The sequence below is a fragment of the Schistocerca cancellata genome, chromosome 5 (genome assembly GCF_023864275.1).
Source record: "Schistocerca cancellata isolate TAMUIC-IGC-003103 chromosome 5, iqSchCanc2.1, whole genome shotgun sequence".
In the NCBI taxonomy this organism is placed as follows: Eukaryota; Metazoa; Arthropoda; class Insecta; order Orthoptera; family Acrididae; genus Schistocerca; species Schistocerca cancellata.
This window is the reverse complement of record NC_064630.1, coordinates 374417412-374442331: the sequence shown is the minus strand read 5'-3', so window position 1 is coordinate 374442331 and position 24920 is coordinate 374417412. Positions and strand designations below refer to the sequence as shown.

The 24920-nt window shown below is 42.4% G+C and overlaps 1 protein-coding gene across 1 annotated transcript in view; it reads right to left on the bottom strand.

Moving 5' to 3' along the window:
* LOC126187468 (three-prime repair exonuclease 1) overlaps window positions 1–13984 on the bottom strand; it is a 40238-nt gene extending 26254 nt beyond the window's left edge. Inside the window, exon 1 of the mRNA XM_049928565.1 lies at window positions 13593–13984. Within this exon, the coding sequence (XP_049784522.1) occupies window positions 13593–13848 (256 nt within the window). The 5' untranslated portion in view covers window positions 13849–13984. The remainder of the gene's footprint in view (window positions 1–13592) is intronic.
* Window positions 13985–24920: the final 10936 nt, after the last annotated feature.

The window sequence follows — 24920 nt, the reverse complement described above, 5'->3', positions numbered from 1 at the left end:
GACACAACAAGAAGCTGTCCGAGGCTGGAGGACCGCAGCCTTGGCCGCGGCATCTGCAGCTTCGTTCCCAGGGATACCGACATGGCCGGGAACCCACATAAAGCTAACCGGCGGACCGACGTCCGCCAGCCGCTGAAGAGAGCGTTGGATCCGGTGTACGAAAGGGTGAACCGGGTACGGATCACTGAGGCTCTGGATGGCGCTCAGGGAATCTGAGCAGATGACATAAGCAGAATGTCGGTGGCGGCAGATGTAAAGAACAGCCTGGTAGAGGGCAAACAGCTCAGCTGTGAAGACCGAACAATGGTCATGGAGCCGGTATTGGAAACTTTGTGCCCCGACTATAAAGGAACACCCAATCCCCTCATTGGTCTTAGAGCCATCTGTATAAATGAAAGTCATGGTGATGAACTTCGAACGAAGTTCCAGAAAACGGGAGTGGTAGACCGAACTGGGGGTGACCTCTTTTGGGAGCGAGCTGAGGTCAAGGTGAACGCGGACCTGAGCCTGGAGCCAAGGTGGCGTGTGGCTCTCGCCCACTCGAAAGGTTGCAGGGAGTGAAAAATGAAGGTGTTGAAGGAGGCGACGAAAGCGAACTCCAGGGGGTAGCAGGGCAGAGACATACAACCCGTATTGACGGTCGAGAGAGTCGTCAAAAAAGGAACGATAAGACGGATGGTCGGGCATTGACAGTAGCCGACAGGCATACCGACAAAGCAGTATATCGCGCCGGTAAGTGAGCGGCAATTCGCCAGCGTCAGCATGAAGACTCTCTACGGGACTGGTATAAAATGCTCCGATCGCAAGTCGTAAACCCCGATGTTGTATGGAGTTGAGGCGGCGTAAGATGGATGGCCGTGCAGAGGAGTATACAAAGCTCCCATAATCCAGCTTGGAGCGGACGATCGACCGATATAGACGAAGTAGGACGGTTCGATCCGCTCCCCACGACATACCACTGAGAACACGGAGGACATTTAAAGAACGGGTACAACGGGCGGCCAAATATGACACATGTGGAGACCAGCTAAGTTTCCTGTCAAAGGTAAGGCCTAAAAATGTGGTTGTCTCCACGATTGGGAGAGCAACGGGACCAAGTCGTAAGGACGGTGGGAGAAACTCTTTGTAGCGCCAGAAGTTAATACAGACCGTCTTCTCGGCAGAAAAACGGAAGCCATTGGCGACACTCCAGGAGTAAAGACGGTCAAGAGAACGCTGAAGACAGCGCTCCAGGACACGTGTACGCTGCGCGCTGCAATAGATGGTAAAATCGTCCACAAAAAGGGAGCCTGATACATCAGCTGGGAGGCAATCCATTATTGGATTGATCGCGATGGCGAACAGAGCGACGCTCAAAACTGAGCCCTGTGGCACCCCATTCTCCTGGCGAAAGGTGTCGGACAGGACAGAACCCACACGTACCCTGAACTGTCGATCCATTAAAAAGGAACGAATAAAAAGAGGGAGGCGACCGCGAAGGCCCCATGTATGCATGGTGCGGAGAATGCCCGCCCTCCAACAGGTGTCGTAAGCCTTCTCCAAATCAAAGAACACAGCCGCGGTCGGGCGCTTCCGCAAGAAGTTATTCATAATGAAGGTCGACAAGGTAACCAGATGGTCAACAGCAGAGCGGCGCCTACGAAATCCACATTGTACATTTGTAAGTAGGCGTCGAGACTCAAGCAGCCAAACCAATCGAGAGTTAACCATTCGCTCCATCACTTTACAGACACAGCTGGTAAGTGAGATAGGTCGATAACTGGAAGGCAAGTGCTTGTCCTTCCCCGGCTTAGGAATCGGGACAACAATAGACTCGCGCCAGCATGCGGGAACATGTCCCTCAATCCAGATGCGATTGTATGTACGAAGAAGAAAACCTTTACCCGCAGGAGAAAGGTTCTTCAGCATCTGAATATGAATAGAATCAGGCCCTGGAGCGGAGGACCGTGATCGGCCAAGTGCGGTTTCGAGTTCCCGCATGGTGAATGGGGCATTATAACCTTCACAATTCGAGGAGCAAAAGTCAGGTGGCCTAGCCTCCTCTGCCTGTTTGCGGGGGAGGAAGGCAGGGTGGTAATGAGCGGAGCTCGAAACCTCGGCGAAAAAGCGGCCGAAGGCATTGGAGACAGCCTCAGGGGCCACAAGGACTTCATTCGCGACCTTGAAGCCAGAAACTGGGGAGTGGACCTTAGTGCCAGATAGCCGGCGCAGGCTACCCCAGACAACAGAAGAAGGAGTAAAACTGTTGAAGGTGCTTGTGAAAGCAGCCCAGCTGGCTTTCTTGCTTTCGTTAATAATACGACGACACTGAGCACGTAATCGTTTATAATTAATACAATTCGCCACTGTAGGGTGGCGTTTAAAGGTGCGTAAAGCACGTCGACGAGCACGTAAAGCGTCTCTACATGCTGCAGTCCACCAGGGGACCGGTACACGACGTGGAGAAGAAGTAGGGTGAGGGATGGAATATTCAGCAGCAGCGAGAATGACTTCCGTGAGGTGTGCGACCTGACGATCGCAGCTTGTGAAGGTTTGATCCTGAAAGGTCGCCCTGGAAGAGAAGAGCCCCCAGTCTGCCTTGGAGATGGTCCAACTAGAGGAGCACGGAGAGGGAGTATGCTGCAGGAGATGGATAACACACGGGAAGTGGTCGCTCGAATATGTATCAGCAAGTGCATACCACTCAAACCGGCGTGCAAGTTGGGGAGTACATATAGAGAGGTCTAAATGGGAATAGGTATGAGATGTGTCCGAAAGAAAAGTAGGGGCGCCAGTATTAAGGCAGACAAGATTGAGCTGGTTGAAAAGGTCTGCTAACAAGGAGCCCCTCGGGCAGGAGGCTGGAGAACCCCAAAGGGGATGGTGGGCATTGAAGTCTCCAGTTAACAAAAACGGTGCAGGTAGCTGAGCAATAAGTTGCATCATGTCTGCCCTGGTAACGGCAGATGACGATGGAGTGTAAACGGTACAAAAGGAAAACGTAAAAGTGGGGAGAGTAATGCGGATGGCAACTGCCTGCAGGCCGGTGTGCAACGTGATGGGATCGTAGTAAATATCATCCCGGACCAGCAACATAACCCCTCCATGAGCTGGGATACCTACCATAGGGGGTAGGTCAAAACGCACAGAGGTGTAGTGTGCCAAGGCAATGTGATCGCATGGGCGTAGCTTCGTTTCCTGGAGGGCTACGACGAGCGGACGATGCAAGCGGAGCAGCAACTTCAAGTCCTCTCGGTTGGAGCGAATGCTGCGAATATTCCAGTGAATAAGTGCCATCGTAAGAAAAGGAAGATGAGAGAAGGGGTCACCTCGAAGGCCGCTTAGGGCCTGGCTTCGAGCGAGCACTGCCGCCGCTATCAGTAGGCGGACAGTCATCGTCCATGGGGTCTATAGGGTCATCGGCCATCTCGGGAGGATGGCCGGGAGGGGGAGCTTCCTCCGCCGGTGAACGGCCAGATGTACGGCTACCGGCGGTGCGGCCAGGCGAAACGGATGACGGCCTGGGGCGGCAACCGCTGGGTGGCGCAGGAGAAGAGATGCGCCGTGGCGGGGAAGGAGAACTGTGCTTCCTATGCGCCTTTTTGGAAGGACGTTTGGTGGAAGTATCGGTCGAAGGCTGGGAGGTCGAGGGACGGAGGAAGTCTGCACGGGATGGTTCCTTCTTGAAGGCCCGTGCATCTGACTTCGGGGTCTTCGTCTTAGCAGAAGCTGATGAAGGGGCTGGTGTCTGTGGGGTGATGGGAGGAAGAGGAGATGTTGACCGCGCGATCTTAGCACTGGCCGAACGGACGACCGTGGTGCTGAAGGTCAGATCGCATGTCTGGGTTGCGACCTCCCGGGTAGGCCGAGGAGAGGCGAGGACAGTACTATATTTCCCCGCTGGGAGCAGCGTGGGCTTCCTACTAGCCAATAGCTTGCGAGCAGCCGAGGTTGACACTTTCTCTTTGACACGAATTTCTTGGATGCAACGTTCGTCCTTATAGACAGGACAGTCGCGGGAGGATGCGGCATGGTCACCCTGACAGTTCACACAATGAGGAGACGGAGGTGGACAGTCACCCTCATGGGCATCCCTGCCACAAGTGACACATTTAGCCGCATTGGAACAAGACTGTCGAGTGTGATTGAAACGCTGACACTGGTAGCAGCGCGTAGGTGTCGGGACATAGGGGCGAACAGAAATAACCTCGTAGCCCGCCTTGATGCGCGATGGCAGCTTAACACTATCGAAGGTCAAGAAGAGTGTCCGGGTCGGTACAAGGTCGTTGTTGACCTTTTTCATGACCCGATGGACAGCCGTCACGCCCTGCTCAGCGAGGAAAGATTGAAGCTCCTCGTCAGTCAATCCGTCGAGGGAGCTAGTATACACTACACCACGAGACGAATTCAAAGTTCGGTGGGCCTCCACCCGGACAGGGAACGTGTACAGGAGGGTGGCCCGAAGCAGTTTTTGTGCCTGAAAGGCATTCTCAGTTTCTAGTAATAAGGTGCCGTTACGCAACCTGGTACAAGATTTGACAGATCCGGCTATGGCATCAACGCCCTTCTGAATAACAAAAGGGTTGACAGAGGAAAAATCCTTTCCGTCCTCAGTGCGAGAAACTACGAGGAACTGTGGGGCAGGCGGTAGTACTTTTGTCACTGTTGGCTGGTCACGTTTCCGTTTTTGGGTCGAAGTCGAAAGCGATGGAGTAGAATCCATTGCGGAGGAATCCCCCATGATTGCCAGCGTCTCCGATGGCGCGCTCCTTCCTTGTGGGGACCCTCTCAGAGGGCACTCCCGCCTTAGGTGAATGTTTACACCTCAGGTCACACCTCCCGAGAAACAGACGGAGGGACCAATCGGCATGGTCAGAAGGTATCAGCTCAGGCAATCACCCCTCCCCGGGCCTGGCCTTTACCAGGGGGTACGCGCGTGCCTTACATGTCTACCCAGGGCGGGGACTTACGCGTTACCCCGTCACCGGCTACGCGTGCGAACGCGTGAGTCGGCCTTCAGACACGCACAGGGAGGAAGGAAGAAGAGGAAAAAGAAGAGAGAGAGGGAGAAAGAGGACAGACTGTCTCAAACGCCGAGGCGGAGACCAGAGAAGGCAAGGAGAAGAAGGCAATGAGAAGGCAAGGAGAAGGCAAGGAGAAAAAGGCAATGAGAAGGCAAGGAGAAAAAGGCAATGAGAAGGCAAGGAGAAAAAGGCAATGAGAAGGCAATGAGAAAAAGGCAATGAGAAGGCAAGGAGAAAAAGGCAATGAGAAGGCAAGGAGAAAAAGGCAATGAGAAGGCAAGGAGAAAAAGGCAATGAGAAGGCAAGGAGAAGTCAAGGGAAAGAGTAAGGAAGACAGTGAGGTGGAGAAGAGCAAAGAAAGGGACCAACAAAAGGAAGGAAGAAACGAGAAGTTTAAAACCAAAAAGACCACGATTATAGGTCGTGAAGATCGTCCGTCTCCGGACGCAGGCGCTAACTACCCCCGTGAGGGGGATGGACTCCTTTTAGTCGCCTCTTACGACAGGCAGGAATACCTCGGGCCTATTCTAATCCCCGGACCCGCAGGGGGGGGCAGCGCCTCTGCTGGTCAGAGCACAGTGCACGCCACACAACACAGCCAGTGCCGGCCTCTGCCCTGCTTCTACCTTGGCTGCCTGCATTGTGCAGTGCCCCATTGGATTTTGTGTTTCACATATGCCGTGCTGTCTCTGTGCGTCGTCTGCCGCTTGCAGTGTCTGGCGCAGCTTAACTTCGCATCGCACTCTGTCGGCGATCGTTTCAGTCGCACGTCCTGCCCTCTGGGCAGTTGATGCGAGCAACAGGACAGAGAGCCACCTAGCGGATAACATAGGAACTACTTGCAACAACCTGCTCGCAAGGGAACGGACGATTTGTCTCGGAGCGGGTGAGTTCACCGCTCCCCCCACCCTCGGAACTCGCCCGCTCAACGCTCACCCCACCGTCTCGACTCTAGCCAGAGCGTTGAGCAAAGCGACTCAGGTGTCACTCTGGTCTCTGCGGTCTCAGCTCACGCAGTAATACAGCTCGCGGCTCGACTCAGCGCCTCTGCATCGGAGTTCGTCCCTACTGGATATTGTTCTTCGTAGTAATACCGCTATGTATATTACATTATTATGTTATGTATACATCAATTGCTTTTATTTTATTTTTATTTGTTTAAACTGATTAGATTAGGTTCCTGATGACTCCTCTTACTATACGATTTTTATTATGGACACTCGAATTTACACTTTAATTACGAGCGAACCGATAAACGTATCGCAAAATGTTATACACCAATATTTTCCTTGTTTTATTCTGTGTAAGGCTATATGCAGCACTTTCGTTTTACAGTCAAATTTATATTTTTTTTTCTTATTCTGGTACGGATTTTGCGATTTTAGGCGTCTTCGGAAGGAAACGTTCACTTTAAAAATATATGGCTTGCGATGTATTTGTATGAGGTTAATGAAATTTTAATACATTATAGCCAAATATATTGTTAATGTAAATCTCAAGTTACAACATTTTCCGATCACCAAGAAAACCACGATAGTGCAAAATAAATCAATAATCAAAAACTTTGTCATATCGTGGAAATTTCAATAGAACAGGCAGCCCACATTCATCATCATCATCATCATCCACTTCGCTTTGTCCTCCTCAGCCAACAAGCCACCTTCTTCAATGTTTACCCCACCTCACGTATGGCTACATCAGTACCTCCGTTCACATCAGACATACCAATCATCCACCACTCTGACAGGCTGCCACACATTTCATTCCACGAAGTCCCTTCCCTACAGTCTAGTCACCTAAGGTAGTCACACCTGTAATGACAAGTAGTCCTGCTACAAAATGCCAAGGGTCTCACTGATGTCCTCAAAGACCAAAACTACCTGATCCCCTCCACCCTTGTCCAGAAACAGATACCCCCATACCTTCTCCCTGGTCATCTCCCACCCACCACATACCCACTGTCTGGCCACAAATTACTATTATCCTCATGACACATTACTACACAGGACTGGAGAAATTTAATCAATTCTCCAACAGGGTTTCAACTACCTTTTGTCATGCCCTGATATGAGGAATATCCTCCCCATTCCTCCTACAATGGTATTCTGCTAGCCAGAAAACCTAAGACAATATCCTTCTCCATTCCTACTCCACGCCTGCACCCATTTTGTTTCCTCATATCCATGCAATGTGATCTAGATGCAAGAACTGTCACACACATCCTCCCACTACCACCTACTCCAGTCATTTCATTTCATAGGTGTCTCCTACCCCATCAAAACACAGGGCTCCCTCTGAAAGTAGCCATGTGCTCTACAAACTAAGTGGCAACAACTGTGCCACTTTCTATGCAGCCATCACAACTAACCAGCTGTCTGTCCATGTGAATGGGCACCGCCAAACAATGACCAAGAAACAGCTAGACTACCCAGTTGCTGAACGTGCTCCCTACACAATATGCTTGACTTCGATGCATTGACTGCTTCACAGCCTATGATTCTTCCTACCAACACCAGTTTTTCTAAATTGTGCACGTGGAAACTTTCCCTACAACATATCCTTTGTAAGCCCCCTGGCCTCAACCTTAGCCTAGTCCCTACTTGCCCCCTTCCCCATTCCCACTCCAGCATTACACATGCTTCTATTCCACCAGTGCACCTACTAGTCTTTTCCTCTTTTGTACTCCCCCCCCCCCCCCCCCAGCACAATCTTCCCACTCTACACCTAGCAGGCAATTCTGTACCCATGCCCATGCACATTCACACAGGCAGCAAAGAACCTTTTCTCACCCCCATCATGCTACCCCTCCCTGTTCTCACACCATGCCATCTGCTTACTCTCACCAATCACCCAGGGCCACTCCAAGAACAGGGAACACTTTCACTAATCGCTATCTGTGACACACTGTATACAAATTACAAATCTTGTTCTTGGGAGCACCACTTCGACCTTAAACTTGTCTTGTATCCACCCCAGCAGATGGATGCTTATGTCAGACATAGTTGGGCCCCAGTGCCTGGAGACCGTGGTCATGTGTACATGTAAGTTGTGCTTTCTTTTGTGTGTGTGTGTGTGTGTGTGTGTGTGTGTGTGTGTGTGTGTGTGCGCACGCACGCGCGCGCTTAAAGGACCTTTTTTGTCCAAAAGCTCCAACATTTAGCAGTCTTTTTCATTATGCCTGTCTGCAACTCTGTGACTCCTCTATATGGTGAGTAGCAAACTATCCATTTCATACTGTTGAAAATGGATGACTGGTAATTATACCATGAAAACTGCAGAGAATTCTCTAAAATGATCTATAGTCTAAGAAACTTTTAAATTTCCATGAGTCCACAGAGATTTCCACAATAAATTCCCTCAAAAATCACTCTATTCACAAAGACCAAATGGAGAAATTGTAAGACAAATTAAAAGTCTAAAAAGTATCAAAGCATCTGCTGTAGTCAGTTGGCTCTAATAACATGAAATAAATTACACAAGGCATGGAAAACATTTAGTAAACTGAGAAAATACATCATGACCACAAACTGATGCAACCACTATTATAAGGGAGAGAAACCTGATAATTATACAGGAATCTTCCTTTTTCCTGTAACATATAAATTTCTATTTACATTCACATACATATGCCACAAGCCACCAAATGGTGTATGGTGGAGGTTCCTTGGTACCACAACAACTCAATCTTTCTTGTCCTGCTCAAAAATGGAGCAGAGGAAAATTACCGATTGTACCTCATTGCACAAATCAAACTTCTCTTATCTTGTTTTGTTTTTTTGTGGTCCTTATGAGAAATGTACGAAGGCATCAGTAAAATCAATCTGCACTCAACCGCAAATGCCGGTTCCATAAATTTTCTGAATAGTGTTTTGCAAAAAAGCCGTCTTTCCTACATACGTTTTCATTTGAGTTCATGAAGCATCTTCGTAATACTTGCATGTTGATCAAATCTACCGATAATAACTCTAGCTCCACATCTCCAAATTCCTTCAATGTCTTAATTTAATCTGACCTGGTGGAAATCCAAAACACTCTAGCTGTACTCAAGAATGAGTCACCCAAGTGTCTTATATGTGGTCTCCTTTAGAGGTGAGCTACACTGACCTAGAATCCTCCCAATGAACTGAAGTCTACCATTCGCTTTCCTTACTACTGGTCTTAAGTGCTCATTCCATTTCATATTGCTTTGCAGTGTTATGCCCAGATATTTCACTGATGTGACTGTCTCAAGCAGCACATCACTAATACTGTATTTCAATGCTACAGGATTGTCCTTATTCATCTGCATCAACTTATATTTTTTCTACATCTGGCATCATGCCAAATAGAAATTCTGTCTCTTCAGTCACCATGTATCATCCTACATTCACTCAATGATGGCAGTTTCTTGCACCCATCAGTGTCACCAGCAAGCAGTTGCATACTGGTGTTCACCCTATCCACCAGATCTCTTTTGCATTTGGAGAAGAAGAGTGGTCCTATTACACTTCCCTGGGGCTCTCCTGACAACAGTTTTTGATAAACACTCACTCCCCAGGACAACATACTGGATTCTATTACTCAACCGGTATTTGATCCACTCATCTGTCTAGGAACCTATTCTGAGGTTTGGAGCTTTCTTAACATCTGCTGTGGGGCACTGCACCAAACACTTCCCAGAAATGTAGGAATATGCAAGCTGTCTTTTGCTCTTCATTCATGATACACAGCATATTATGTGAGGAAAGGGCAAACTTAAGTTTCGCCTAAATCATACAGGTTGAATAGAGTTCAGCAGGCAGACTGTTGTGAAGGATTGTGTCCAATGGAATGGATGAGATTTCTTCATGATCTATAGGACAAAAAGTATGTCTTTCTGACTTTGTAATACAATGAAGATTTAGCACACAATGATGCAAATGTGCATTTCCATCTACATACCATAATCTGAAATTGATGAATGTTTTAAGGTATGACCAGTAAGACAATTTTTAATACATGAATGATTTTGTAGTCACTGAAAAGAATTTGCTAACTATCAGCAAGTATTCATGAACACTAATTATCCTTTATTTAGCAAAGTCTTCAATCTGACATTTTATTGATTATTTAACTGTCAATGTATCTTTGTAAAAATATATTAAAATGTTTGTGGATCATGGTATGGGTTCCTGTAGTCATGTCCTAGTTCATGAACCACGGGCAACGTATGAGTGGCCAAGTAAGTGGTCCCAACAGTCGGGATACCAGTTACTTTGGAATAAGGCTGGGCATCTCTGACATATTCTGAGTCGTGGTCACCTTTGTGCTCATACGGCAAAGACTACCAAATCCACCGGTTAGTCCCTCAACCGTTAGGGGTAAAACTCAATGGGACTCGGGGCAAGTAAGGCTAGCAACCTGCTTCCCTGGTACTTTAAATATGATGCTGGCAACAGTCAGAGCAAAATGCCTCGGACCTTTGGAGGTGACGGAGTCCCACCTCTAACTGACAAACCAGGGACTCCTAAGATACAACTTGGCAAACAAATGGTAATGAGATGGGGAGCTATTAATATCAATGGGGGCTACTCTGGGAAGAAGGTAGAGCTGGCAGAGGCTGCAGGGTCAACAGAAACATCCGATCTCACGCGTCGGCTTTGACCCGTGACGTAAGCGTGTTGTGGTGTGTGACGTCATTACGGCGCGGAGTTTGGTTTGTGATTGTGGCGTGTTTGTAGATGTCGTGTTGTTGTTTGTTGTGCCCTCTGGTGGTGTGTTCATGGTTTTCGTTTGTTTGGTGTGTTGGGGTCAGTTTGCTGTTGCTCAGTGGTGAGTGCTGCGTGCGTGGTTTTGAAGCGGAATTTGTATTAGTGAGTTAACGGTTTTGTGTGATGGTTAATGTAATGATGATTGCTGTACGTCGGGTGAGTTTGTTATTAAGTGTATTCGGTTGTGGTTTTTTGTGGTAAGTTCCCTTTTTTTTGTTTTTGGCGTATGTGTTGTGTATTGGATATAGGAAAGTGTTTCATTGAGATTTGTGGCTGTGAAGGTTGGTATTGGTATTCGTATTGGGAGATGTGTTTGAGTTCATAGGTCATGGGTAGTGGTCGATCCTAAGTTATGGGATTGGTAGCTGCTGTTGAGCCATATAGTTGGAGGGAAGTGTTCAATCTCAATGTTTGGTGGAGTATGTTGATTTTTGTAATGGGAGATGGGATCGGGAGTTTCTGTTGAGCTATATAGGTCAAGGGAAGTGTTCGATCCCAATTTATGGGATCGGGAGCTACTGTAGATCTATATAGGTCAAGGGAAGTGTCTGATTCCGGATAAGAATGTGTTTTGTGGTATTTGGTGAGTTTTGTGATGTCGATTTTTTCGTCGTTTTGCGTGGTTTTGCATGGCGGTCGGTGGCTAAATTTGTGTATATTTAGTTTCTCCCCACCCAAAAACCCCCAATTTCCCACGCTTGTCCCGTTAGTCATTAGGCTTTTTGTGAAACCTGTGTGTGTGTTGTTTTTCTATGTATTTTCGTGTTTATGTTACGTATGCGATGTTTTTATATCCGCCATATTGGAATTGTCGTTTATGGTCGTTTCCGCCATATTTGTGATGTCATGGGTCAAAGCCGACGGGTAGGATCGGACGCTTCTGTATTTCCAGGCTGCAAGTAAGATGGGGCTGGACGTTTTAGCTGTTAGTGACATTCGGGTAAGGGGTGAGAAAGAAGAGGAAGTGGGAGAATACAAGGTCCACCTGTCAGGAGTCAAAGCAGGAATAGCACAATGGGGTGTAGGGCTTTACATCAGGAAAGAAATGGAACCCAGCGTAGTTGCAATAAGGTATGTAAACAAACGACTGATGTGGATAGACTTGACAGTGTCTAGCAAGAAAATTAGGATTGTGTCAGTATATTTGCATTGTGAAGGGACAAATCAAGATAAGATGGATAGTTTTTATGAGATACTCAATGATGTACTTGTTAGAGTAAAGAACAAGGACAGTGTTCTGCTCATGGGTGATTTTAATGCCAGGAAAAAAAAACCCACCAAGCCTTGGGGGACAGGTTCCTTACAACAAAACAGGAAGAAAAAGCCAAGTAAACACCAGCTCTAAAATGCATGCCGTACCAGCTATGAGCATTTATTCATCTCTGATACTATGAAACAGACATATTCCACAGCAAGGACTTTGGTTCCCATATTGTGGGAGTAGATAGTGTGGACAAAACACAAAAAGAAGTCTACTAAATGGTTCTAAAATGCATACCTTAAGAGTTATGAGCACTAGTTCTGTGGAAAAGAGATGTTTCAAGATAGCGGAAATGTACAGGTGATCGAACTGTTAAGGTACGCATTTTTGACTGTGTTTACTAGACTGTTTTCTTTTTTGTGCATACTACCTCCTCCCAAAATACGAAAAGTGAAGTTCTTTCAGTAGAAGAGATCTGTTTCATAATATCAAAGATGACCAAGCACCCATAGATCTTAAGGTATGCATTTTAGAGCTCATGTTTACTAGACTTTTTTCCCTTGTTTCGATGTAAGGAACCTGTCCTAAAGCTCGTTGGAACTTTTTTTTGCGATACACTGTATAGTGTATTGTAAAACACATATGTCTATAAACAATATAAATGACTTGTTTCGAGAATTTATTGTGCAACATTCATATATAAATGAGCACAGACTTTTTTCATCACTGATGTTTGTGGTACTAACGTGTGACTTATGAAACAACTATGCCTCTTGCACTAATAAAATTGCTACTGAATGTGTCACTAAAAGCACATCTGAATTAACATTTATGATGGTGATTTCACATAATTAATCTGGGATGCTAAAGACTGATCTTTCTTTTTCCCTTTAACGCAAAAAGGGCAAACAACGGACAGCCATTTGTATTACAGGATTAAAAAAGTACCGCAGGGATATTAGGTCCAGCTCAGAATATATATTACACTCCAGTTCCAATGCACAACATGGTGTAAAATTTAGATCAATGTAATGTACAGGCATGAATTACACAAATTTTATCGTAAGAATCTAGAGGTATATTCACGACAGTAAAATCGGCACGAAGTAAGAAACTTTCCGGAGTACATAAAACATATTTCGAATGCCAAAGACTTCATAATTTGATAAGGATTTATTTCTATTTTAATTCAGAAACATAGTGTTACTGGAGAAGTAGAGTCTGACATCAACTGCCGGGCAACACTAACACAAAAATCAGTGTCCATCCGTACACACATTTTTTCAAGCAATTATAGCATCTTGACATGTATTAAAGATCCCCTAAGGGCTGCATTTTGGGCAACGTCAGGGGCAATACAACAATAAAGAAATAACAGAGTAACTGGATGGAAGAAATACACATGGTATCTAACAAATGGTCATACAACGGCACATGAAATAGATGGGTACCCTTCATGCATTACACCATTTTTACAGTACAATCAAAGGTAACATGCACTACATAAAAATCCTATGGAGACTATGGAAGGTATATACGTGTCAGATAGGTATCTCCTAGGTACGTGAACACCTGAACAGTACCGTTACCTAAGGAATGACATTACGAAGTTACAAAGTACCACAGAAATGATATTGGCACGTATGCACTTTAACATACCTGACACTTGAGAGGCCTCGAGTGATATTCTCTTTTTTGGGTAAATACATAGGTTTAGCTTCTGCAGCACTCTAGGAAGCTTCTCTTCTGAATTCTCAGTCTCAATAATATGTTTTCTAGTTACGGCTATAATGCTCAATTCTGTTACTCTCGTTCTGTTGCATTCGAACACTGGTAAGCCTGTTGTTTCTAAATCAAGCACTGCAAAAGACTGAATATTACACTGTTTCTCTGAATCCATCGTTGCTACTGCCATAGCGTCACCGGTCACTACTCTTACGAACACTTCACACGACGACTACACTGCCACCGGCATCAGTAAACAACTCATTCCTATGACGCACACTACAAGGAGTCATGCTAAGAGTCAGAGACATGATGTAAATACCACTGTGTCGTGCCATGACGTCGTCTCCCACACCAGCCAATCCAGATCGTTGTTACTTTCTGAAACGCGCTGTTCTTTAAACGAGGCCATTCCTCTGTCGATACATTGTGTGGCTAACTGGTTATAGTACTTCACTGTTGTGTGTTCTAGGCCTATGTTTATAACGGCAGATTCCAGCTTCGAAAAACTTTATACGCACACATCAGGAAAATGCACGATGTAGAGCCCACAAGACGACTGCAGCTATTCCTTCAATACATTGGCTAGTTTGAGAGCACATGTGGAGGAAAAAGCACATGTTTCGAACTGCGGATGAAAAGATTGTATTCCAGTCAATGGACGGTAAGAAACACCGCATAATAATAAGTTTTTACTATTCAGTAGTAGGATCGTTTCTGGTAAAACTGTAGAATTTCGGTCTTTGTGCATTCAGTAATGTGGTGCAATGTTGTACTGCAAAGTTTCTTTCAGTTCGCATGAAAGGATTATTTGTATTAACGGCCTAGTCTTAGAAGACATTTAAGTCACAATCATTGTGATCCATAATGGGTAATTAACAAACCTTATTTTTACTGTCCATAAATTGTGAAGAAACTGTTCTTTTTTTCGTATCGCTCAACGCATGGAACCCAGATTGGAATCCAGTTTCATGTGTAACAGATTTCTCTTAGCAAAAGGAACAATTTAGACATACCGGGAGATAGTGAGCAAATTCTGAAACTGTGGGAAGAAATCGCTGTCACTTGTTAACTCTCGCTCCAAGAAAGGAGGTCAACCAACACTGTGCCAGCAATGAGAAGATGCCAGTTCAACGAACACCTAACAAACAGAACTTCAGTCCAAAAAGTGTCTTTGGTAAACCAACACTGGCTGAAAAGTCAGATGTTTGCTAGTGCTTTGGTGCAACCTGACAGTGAAGTGTTGAGTGTACATGTTGGCTTTGATCACACATACTCTAAGAATTAAATTTATCTGTCCTACAGTTGTGTGTGCATGTTAGGGTGTCATGGTATATAGGCCTACTGGGGAAACTCGCCATGTAAAAAAAATGAGTAACGCATCATACTCAGTACCTCAGGGTGATGTGGAAATCCGAGTGTACTAAATAAAGAAAATGTCACTGTTTGTGTGTTTCTTTTGACTCATTTATCCTATTGCATATAGTTAACAAAATGTAACTGAAATATCTACTAAACTGTAACATTAATTGGACTATGTACATAGTCATTTCAAATGGTTTTGCTATTTTTCACAGGTAAAGTATGAGTATTCACCAGAATCCTACAGTACGAATGTTTTCCAGTTGACAACTGAATGAAGTCAAAAAGCAAAATTAGCTTGGGCAAGCTGAAAATTGTTTATTCAGTTCCAGTTATTTTTTATATTAAAACAATTCCCAAAAATATATTTTGCTGACTTTCTTGGTCTAATTTTCTATATTTAACATGTCGGTTATGACATGCTTGGTGATGGATGTTTTGTCACCAGGCATATGGCATCAGGTGTGTGGCTTTTAGTGACAATACTGCAGTCGATGTGTTAACAGCTTTTCGGGACCTTGAGCATGAAGCATATGCATCTAGAAGTCTTGTTTAAAAAGTGCAGCCAAAATTCTAATGTCTGTCTGAGGAATTTTCCTTTAATGGAAAGTTTTTGCCCAATAATTCAGTTAATGTCTGGTAATTACTTAATGTGGTAAGTGCTATGAGGCCAACACCAGCCACAGCAGAGCCGTCTGCCATGGCTGCTGGCAACTTTGTGACATTGAAGGGATAATATACAAAAGTGGGCTGTGCAAGAAATTCAAACTAGTATCCTTTGGTTAAAGCAATTAAAATCAAACTTGTGAAGCATGTTGAAAATCACATACTCCTCGCCATAATTTAGTGCATAATATATGGAAATGTTATATTTTCTTGAAACCTTAAGAACCAAACCAGTTGGTTGAATTAACATATGAGTAAACCCATCACAATAGCACTATGTTACGCATTAATTAGCTGCAGTTACAGGATAAGTAAACAAGGACAGTAAACTTTTCATACAAATTTTATTATAACGCTTGCAAAGGTTATAGAAAAGATGGACAACAAGATAAACTTGTGTAGGCATCATTGTAAATACATTTTTACTTCAAGAAAGCTGAATCGGATAATAATCTCAAGATGCCTTAAATTGCATGACACATCACCAATCAGGTATTTTCTGTTGGAGAAATAGTCTGGTTTTTCAGAACTTTTTCATTTGTTCTTGTGAAAAACCTTGTATCAAACAGCTGTTTTTCTACGATCAATCCATTATTACATGCATGTAGTTTTGGTGACCCAATGGCAGCCATCTTAAGGCTGTATGCAAACCACCAGATAAACATATCTACATAGTTGGTCTGCATTGTGCAGGTCCCAGTAGTTTTTTATTAGATTCTGTGAATGTCTCCTTCAGTTCCATGTGGATGCCTCTGACATAAAAGTATTATGATAATTTTATTAAATGCTTTCTTGCTGTGTTGACCTATGTCAATGGTGACAAGAAAATTTTTACTGGATCGGGATTTGACACCCGCCGTATCCATGAGATATTCCTGCAAATGGCTCTGAGTGTATGGGTGCATCTGAACTGAAGAAAGTTCCCCAATGCCAAGCTAGGCTATGTATAGATACAATTGTATGCATGGTGACTGTTCTTTCGGCTGTCTGAAAGAATGGATACCATGCATATAATTGCAGAAATATAACTAGTTGTCTTATGACTGAGGTGTCCACGTCAGTCTGAAGAAGTCCGTGGAATCTAGTAAAAAACCTGGTGGCACCTGCATAATGCAGACCAACTATGTGATATATTTATCTGGTGGTTTATGTATAGCCTTAAGATTAATGGGAGGCCAAAACTAGTTGCATATAGTAAAGGATTTATATAAAGTAAAACAGCTGTTTGGTACAATGTTTTTCACAAGAATTTGAAGCCAGCTGCAGTCTTATATCCCATATCCTATATCTGATGGATTCACAAAAAGAAGAAAAAATCATTCACTGCCCTAAGAATTTCTCCAAAAATATTACCCATTACATGGAATGACCAGATGCTGCATTCAGAACAAGAATTTAGGAGACCTATGCCGGACCAATGCCTGGTAAGTGCTAGATCAAAATATGACCTCTTTCAACACCTCTTCATTTTCTACCTCGTTTTCATGTTCTTCTTCACCTAACTCTGAATTACTGTCATGGCTGCTATATAATACGGATAAAGGCCCAACTCAGCGTTGTAGCTGGTTACTTCCTGTAGAAATGGGCAAAATGAAGACAGAAGTCTTACATTTTGCATTTAAGAACTCATTCACACAGGGTGATCATGCAGACACACTTGATTTTGCCCATCACACAGACTGGCATGTGATTGAACTTGAACATGGCATCAGAGCTCACTCCCCAAAATTTACAAGAATTAGGGGACTTGTGTGCATAGATGTGGTGCCAACTCCCTCCAGCGACCTATCAAGGCTTCGTTGATTCCGTGCAAATACGCATCGTCACTGTTATCCGTGCCGAAGATAGACATACTGGCTATTAGGTAGATGGTCAAAAGGTTCTGGTTAATCTTATTTTCATTTCTTTATGAGAATATAACATCGTTTCAATCTATAGGAACAGGAAACAGTTCGCTAGAGAAATCTCACAAGGAGTATGGTGGGGTCAGTCTGGCTCCAAACTTACCTGCTCTGAACACAACCACTTGGTTTTACAGTTCAGAGTGCAAAGTATGCACACCTAAAGCACTACAATTTTACAAGCATCCAATCTAAACATAAACAAAATTCCCTGGCATCCGTATTAACCCACCACACTGGTTATCGGTTAGATAGGCTACGCCAGATGACTTGGCAGACATTTGTAAAAGAAAGAAATGAAGGTAGTTAACTGAGGTGATGGAAAAAAAAGAGGCAAGTGAAAGTAAAGAGTAAGTATCATTGAAGTAAAGATGCACTAGAAAATAAAGGAACTAATTGGAAAATATTTCAAAATCTTGCAGCGTACAGAAACAACTAACTTTCACTTTATTTAAATATTACTATTTGCCTAAATAAACACTTGCATAATATTGTACATACATTTTCAATAAAAAAAGTTTTGGTTGCCAGCAGCTTTTCAAGAAGTAATGTATCTTATACAAATTCATCCTACCAAATACAGTAATAAATTGTAAAGTGAAAGAGTTAAAATGATTGTTTCGATAGTTTTCTGTAAAGTGATGGGAATAATGGTGTTAACCCATTCTACAGAAATTCTGGAAGTGCTTCTTAGTATTTCAGCAGGTTATAGGGTTTAATGTTTTATGTACTTTTAAATTATTCATAATTTAAGTGAACACACTGAAAACAGAAAAAATCTAATAATTCAATTAAAAATAAATACAAGCTGAAACACTAGCAGGACCATTGAAAAAAAATTATGAATACCATGTACAATGTACCATTATATCTGTATAGGAAGTTGAATTTTGTGTGTATGTTTGTGTTTGTTTGTGTGTCTATCGACCTGCCAGCACTTTTGTTTGGTAAGTCTCATCATCTTTCTTTTTAGATATATTTTTCCCACGTGGATTGTTTCCCTCTATTATATTTGTAAAGGAAGTTACTTTTATTTTTAAAATAAATGCAAAAGGAAATAGTGTGTAAGGATTAAATAATTATGGGTAAATCACCAGAAAATGTTAAGCAAACAACAGTATGTTTTAGCCACTTTTGATGATTAATTAGTAATGCATTTCAGACATTGCCCATCATCAGAATATCTGTCCAGAAACATCACAAAATATGTATGACACATTAAGCGTACTTAGATTCATAGGCAAATAAGTTAACATACCAGAGAAAAAAAACTTTACTTCAGAGTATCATGCCAAGTGTTATCTATCATAACTTCGGAGCTCTCAACTCACAGCATTCTGCCGTCACATAATTAGCTGTTATAACATACCACTAATTGACTTGGTTGTAGAAGTGCTGAGTTCATTTGTCATATTTTGACAGATAATTAACAAAAATCAACTGAAAACCATAAAAACAGTACATCGTGCTAAATGATTTTTTTATTCCTTTAGGAAAACTAATAATCACAATTGAGAGTACAAAGATCACATTGGAACAAAAGTTCAGTATTAATACAGGTGGTATGGGCAAGAGACAGAGGGAAGGGAAGGGACAAGGGGGATGTGGTGAGAGGCTTCCAAATTAATCTCAGCTTATGTAAATGAGAACCAGCAATCTCTGGTATTAATAAACTTAAAATAGGGAATAGAGGCTTACTGTAAGTCTATTAGGTATTGCGCATACACATAATAAGTTAAAGGTGAAATTTCTTTAAAGTGCATAAACAGGTTATTAAATTATTCCAGCACTTAGATAAGAACACACAATATATTCAATATAATGTTATTCAAGTGGGGAGAAGCCATCTGCCTCTGTCAAACAGTAGTAAGTCACATATTTAGCTTTTTTGTTTGTTTTCATAGTTTAATTCTTAAGTTAGAAATGGTAGGACGGATAGTGTGTGTTGGACACAATAGGAGCTGGCTGCAGTTCATGATTGGCTGAAGGTGCTTTTAACTATGGTCAGCTGTCTTCAGGCTGCTGCATTCAGGTGTAATGGTGGCGGAGAAAGTGGTGCATTGCTTGGAACAGCTCAGGTACTATTTGTTTCACCATAGGCTCTGCTGTCAAGGCACCTTCTAGTGTATCTGATGTGGTGGGTCTGCCCTGACCATAGGGTGAGTGGCAGTCTGTAATACATTTGCATCACTTGAGGCAAGGGGTCAACATTGAGACAGATCATTGGGACGGGCGGAGTGGACGGCACATGGTAAAGTGAGGATTCATGATCAAGGAAAGATGTAAGCAGAACACGGATTAAAGGGTCAGTGGAAGGAGGGTTGAGGCATGGAGGTGTACAAAATAAGAGCAGAAGAGAGGAATATCTTTGTTTGATTGTGGAACTACACTCCAGAAAATACCCTCTATGTTTTGATGGCTATCAATGTCAACACTAATAGGTAAATTTGGATATCATCTTATAATGATTGATATTGGCAGGCATTAGGTGTAGTATGATGGTCTTTGTGATGTTTGAATTCTTTGCAGTATTAGGCATGTAATATATGTATTGGCTATCTATGCAAATTCCCAGTTGGAAGTAAATATGCTATTAATTCGGATAGAACACTACTGTATAAATTGGGATCGTGCTTATGACATGTAGTCCGTAGTCTTGTCATAATGCTGTGACATAATCTCTTCTAGATTTGTATTTATTACGACTCAAAACACCCCCCCCCCCTGCCACCACCATTTAGTCACTATTTATTTTACTTATATCCTTGACCATACCTCCTCATCTCCCCACTGCTCTTTCACAATCCCCCCTCCCTCCAAACAAACATTCTGTATATGAAATTAGGTCAATTCTGTTGAAGAAATCATCAGCCAAGTCATGAGGACAAAGACACAGCATGGCTTCCAATGTGTGGTGCAATGGGTAAGTTAGAGTGTAAACAGGCAAGGAATCAGATGAGTCTTTCTGTCACCAAGGAAAATTAAAGAAAGGTTGTGACCTGACAAACATACTCTCAGGCTCAGTGTACCAGGGATTTATAATATTCGGTATGAGTATGGTATCAGTTATGTGGGACAGCCTCTACAAACTACTGCTAATTGCTGTGTTGATCATCATCTCGAGCATGAAAAAATGAAAATCAGCAGTTTCCGAGAACTGTTTAGAGAGTAAATGCAAGAAAGCCTTTAAGCAGATGAGGATCTGTCACATATTTCTAGCTGTTGGGTCTCTGTAATTACGGAAGTAGCTGAAATTAGACTGTATGATCACAACAATATACACTCTGGCTATGTAATTATCAGTTTATTTATTTTCTATCTTCTAATACAAGAACAGACCACATGTTGCACATGAGGTAGTATATATGAATATAACACAATAGTTTCACACAATTTCAAGTTAATTAGTATAACTAAGCAATGCAAGGAAGCACACACGTTGGAAAGAAAAATTACAGAGAAAAACTTCACATAGTTCACCACCTATTACAAGTGATGGCACTGCAAGCTATGCTGGACAGCTTGCAAAAAATGTGACGTATGGATGCAGAGGGTGTTGCTTTAGCATATGCTTTCTCCATGATGTAATTTAGCCAACTGCATTGTGTCCACTGGGCATAAGTGTGAACCTCATTAATTTTATGACAGTCAGACTTGGCCCCTGACAATAGTGATGGAAGCAGTAATCAAAAGCATGGGATTCTATTCAGATTTAATGTGGAATCTTATGAGAAAACTTTTTATCCACGTGAGTAAGATTATTGTGTAAAAGTGATAGTTTGACATCTTACAGAAGCCTCCTCATTGTCCTTGAGTTTTACACTCTCATGTCAATACATTAACCCCCTGATTTTATTTGGTGTTCATAAGAAGTGTGAATTTAGGATAATTTGTGAAATTAAATGTCATAATACTTGCATAGTCTGTTTCTCTGCCTGGGATTCAGAATAGAAATTTACATTCTGGCGCAAAATCATACTTTTATCCGTGATGGATGGTGCTGATCCCCATGACTGTTCCTTTATTTAACACCCTCTACTCTAACAGGTTGCTGGCAGGCATCAGACAGAAAACTGGAAACCCCAGCTATTAAATAAATGTAATTTTTTTCTGAAACAGTGATTTACTGCCATATGGAGTTCTGCTCCACAAACCACTGCCAATGGGTCTGAAGATGACCACATAAGTGGCTGAAACCAATGACCAAAAAATATTCAAATTGTGATCGAGAATGATTTAAAGTAAATTATCCAAAATAAATATAAAGTAAAAGAGTATCTCATTAGCCTCCCCTCCTATAATTAATCATAATGTTTGGACTTAAGGATGCATGTACTGGATAACACTAATGTTCATATTAAAGAGTTATTTAACTTTACAGTTATATGAACAGCTGATGGTGCTCTCTAAAAATTATAAATTGGTTTGTATGAACTATTAGAGGAAACACAAGTTGAGTAAAAAAACTATTTCTAGCTTTCTGTACTCGTAGTTCCTTCCCCTGGGAAGATGAATACATTTGGGAAGACTGGGAATGAGGGGTGTGTCGCTCAGACGACAAGTTGAGAGAAGCCCACCTGTATTGAACACTGATGCAATTCATTCTGGAGTACCACTTGAATTTTTGGGATCCCCACCAGGTCAGTTTAAGGAAGAAACCAAGCAGTTCAGAAGTGGGCTTCTAGATTTCTTACTGGTAGGCTCAATCAACATGCAAGTATTATGGAGATGCTTCATGAACTCAAATGAGAAAACCTTGGACAAACATGCTCTTTACATGGAAGACTATTGAGAAAATTTAGAGAAATGTCATACAAGGTACCCATCACCACATACTGTATTGTAGCTAGCAGACTAGGCCCTATGTTTGTAATAGAGAATGCAGAAAAGAACTATGAGTGAATGTCTAATACATTAAAACATACGGTATTACTCTGAAAATTTGTGATTTATTTCAAATGTTTTGTTACACATTTCAGTGTAAATGATAAACTGTGATTACCAGTGACCTACATCTATAACAGTCTCACAATTTAGAGATGTGAGTATTGTCTAGACCTATTAATCTATTAACTATACAAACTACTGCTAATTGCTGTGTTGATCATCATCTCAAGCATGAAAAAATGAAAATCAGCAGTTTCCGAGAACTGTTTAGTGAGTAAATGCAAGAAAGCCCTTAAGCAGATGAGGATCTGACCCATATTTCTAGCTGTTGGGTCTCTGTAATTATGGAAGTAGCTGAAATTAGACTGTATGATCACAACAATATACACACTGGCTATGTAATTATCAGTTTATTTATTTGCTATTTTCTAATACAAGAACAGACCACATGTTTCACATGAGGCAGTATATATGAATATAACACAATATTTTCACACAATTTCAAGTTAATTAGTATAATTAAGCAATGCATGGAAGCATGCACATCAAAAAGAAAATTAAGCTAATTCCTCATTCAGCATTGTTTATCACAATGCCGTATGAACATAACCCGGATTCTGAAAAACTAGACAAGGTGTAGGAAGATGCAGTTCGAGCATAACACTGACATATACTTCCTTGTTTACATAACAACGACCAAAATTGAAGCATAACACATACTTTGCCAGGAGCACAATATTGGGACACCCCCCTGGAAATCTATTCTATGGACTTCTCTATAATGTTGTCTGATGTCTGGGTGATAATTTTGTTAGTTGTGGAACTCGTAAAGATTGAGTGCGGGATAATTATTGTGGTGACAAACGGACATATGGCATTGCCTAATATTTACGTTTGCATTATATTTGAAGGTACCATATTTATCGCAGTTCTCGCAATACAACCTAAAAGAACAAGGTAAAATCGGAAAATATAGTTAATGAATGAGCATTCACAGAATATTTTCATACATATTATGATGGTCCGCTTTTCCGCATTTGCCACAGCTGCAACCGGGTTAGTCTGTCACCAAATTATCGATTATTCGCATTCGATCCAGGTTTTTAAATTTATTCCCATAGTTTAAGCTCCATTGAATAATCTGGTCTTATTTGACGTTCCAAAATGACAGCTGTGGGCAATCTATATGTAATTTTTAAACAACAGGTGAGCGACGTCGCTTAATGTCAATAGAGCTCATTATACGTCTTGTCACCAGGCGGCACTGCTACAGACGTTGTCTCCCTGATGACGTCATGAGCCTCAGCCAATCAGCAGACCCAATTCCCTGGCGTCCCCTAGACGCAAGTGTGTTGCATCCTGTCACCTGGTATTTAAAGAGTAGTCGGGTTTTATATCAGATTGACCGAAGTCATGGATCACCAATTGCATCACTTCGTAGCTGGCCGTAACAGTTATCGTTCAGAATAGATTTAACGATAAAAAAACTTCAATATCTTATTTACTCCGGCTATCTGGAACAGCCAATGAATAAAATATCTTCTTTTTTACCTATCAAACATTACCTGTCACACAGTAAAGGAAAAGTTGGACTATTTTATCATGTTAGCTGTTTACATGTTGCATAGATAATTTGAACAACTCTTTTGTGAGGATGTGGACGGAGTCAATTTACAGGTTATGTACGGTATACATAATTAGTGTTAACACTGATGAGTAAATTATTTTCCAGTCCTAATCATGCAACTACACGTATAAACCAGGTTCTTTTAATATGCTAGCAAATTTTAAATAAAAACTCGTCGGTGGAATAGAAGGAGTTGTCCAGAGAACTGATTTTAAGTTACATTTTATACTTGATTTGCTACCTGTCGCACATTTTATGGTATTTGGCAAATGACCAAAACGTCTTGTTGGTGCGTATTGAGCTTCCTTGAAACATCTCGACCATGTGATATGTCTCTAATGAGGTCGTCCCGACGAGACGTTAAATTCTTATCTTCCTTCCTTCTTCTTTTGTGTAATCAATACCCCCGTTCTAAAAGATGAGTTAAAAAACGTTGAAACGTGTGTAAATTCCTAAGGGACCAAACTGCTGAGGTCATCGGTCCCTAGACTTACGCACTACTTAAAGTAATTTATACTAAGAACAACACACACACCCATGCCCGAGGGAGGATTCGAACCTCCGGCGGGAGTGGCCGCACAATCGGTGACATGACGCCTCTAACCACGTGGCCACTCCGCGCGGCCAAAAGATGAGATAAATGTTCCATAAGACATTACTGCGTGGAAATATGCGAAATATATCAGGAGGTTAATTTATTTGTTTCCAAGACTAGCAATTACATGAGGAGCAAAAGTAGCGGAACTTAACTTTTTGAGCAGATTTGTAATATGCTTCTTCCAGTTCAAGTTTTCATCATTATGTACACCCAAAACATGG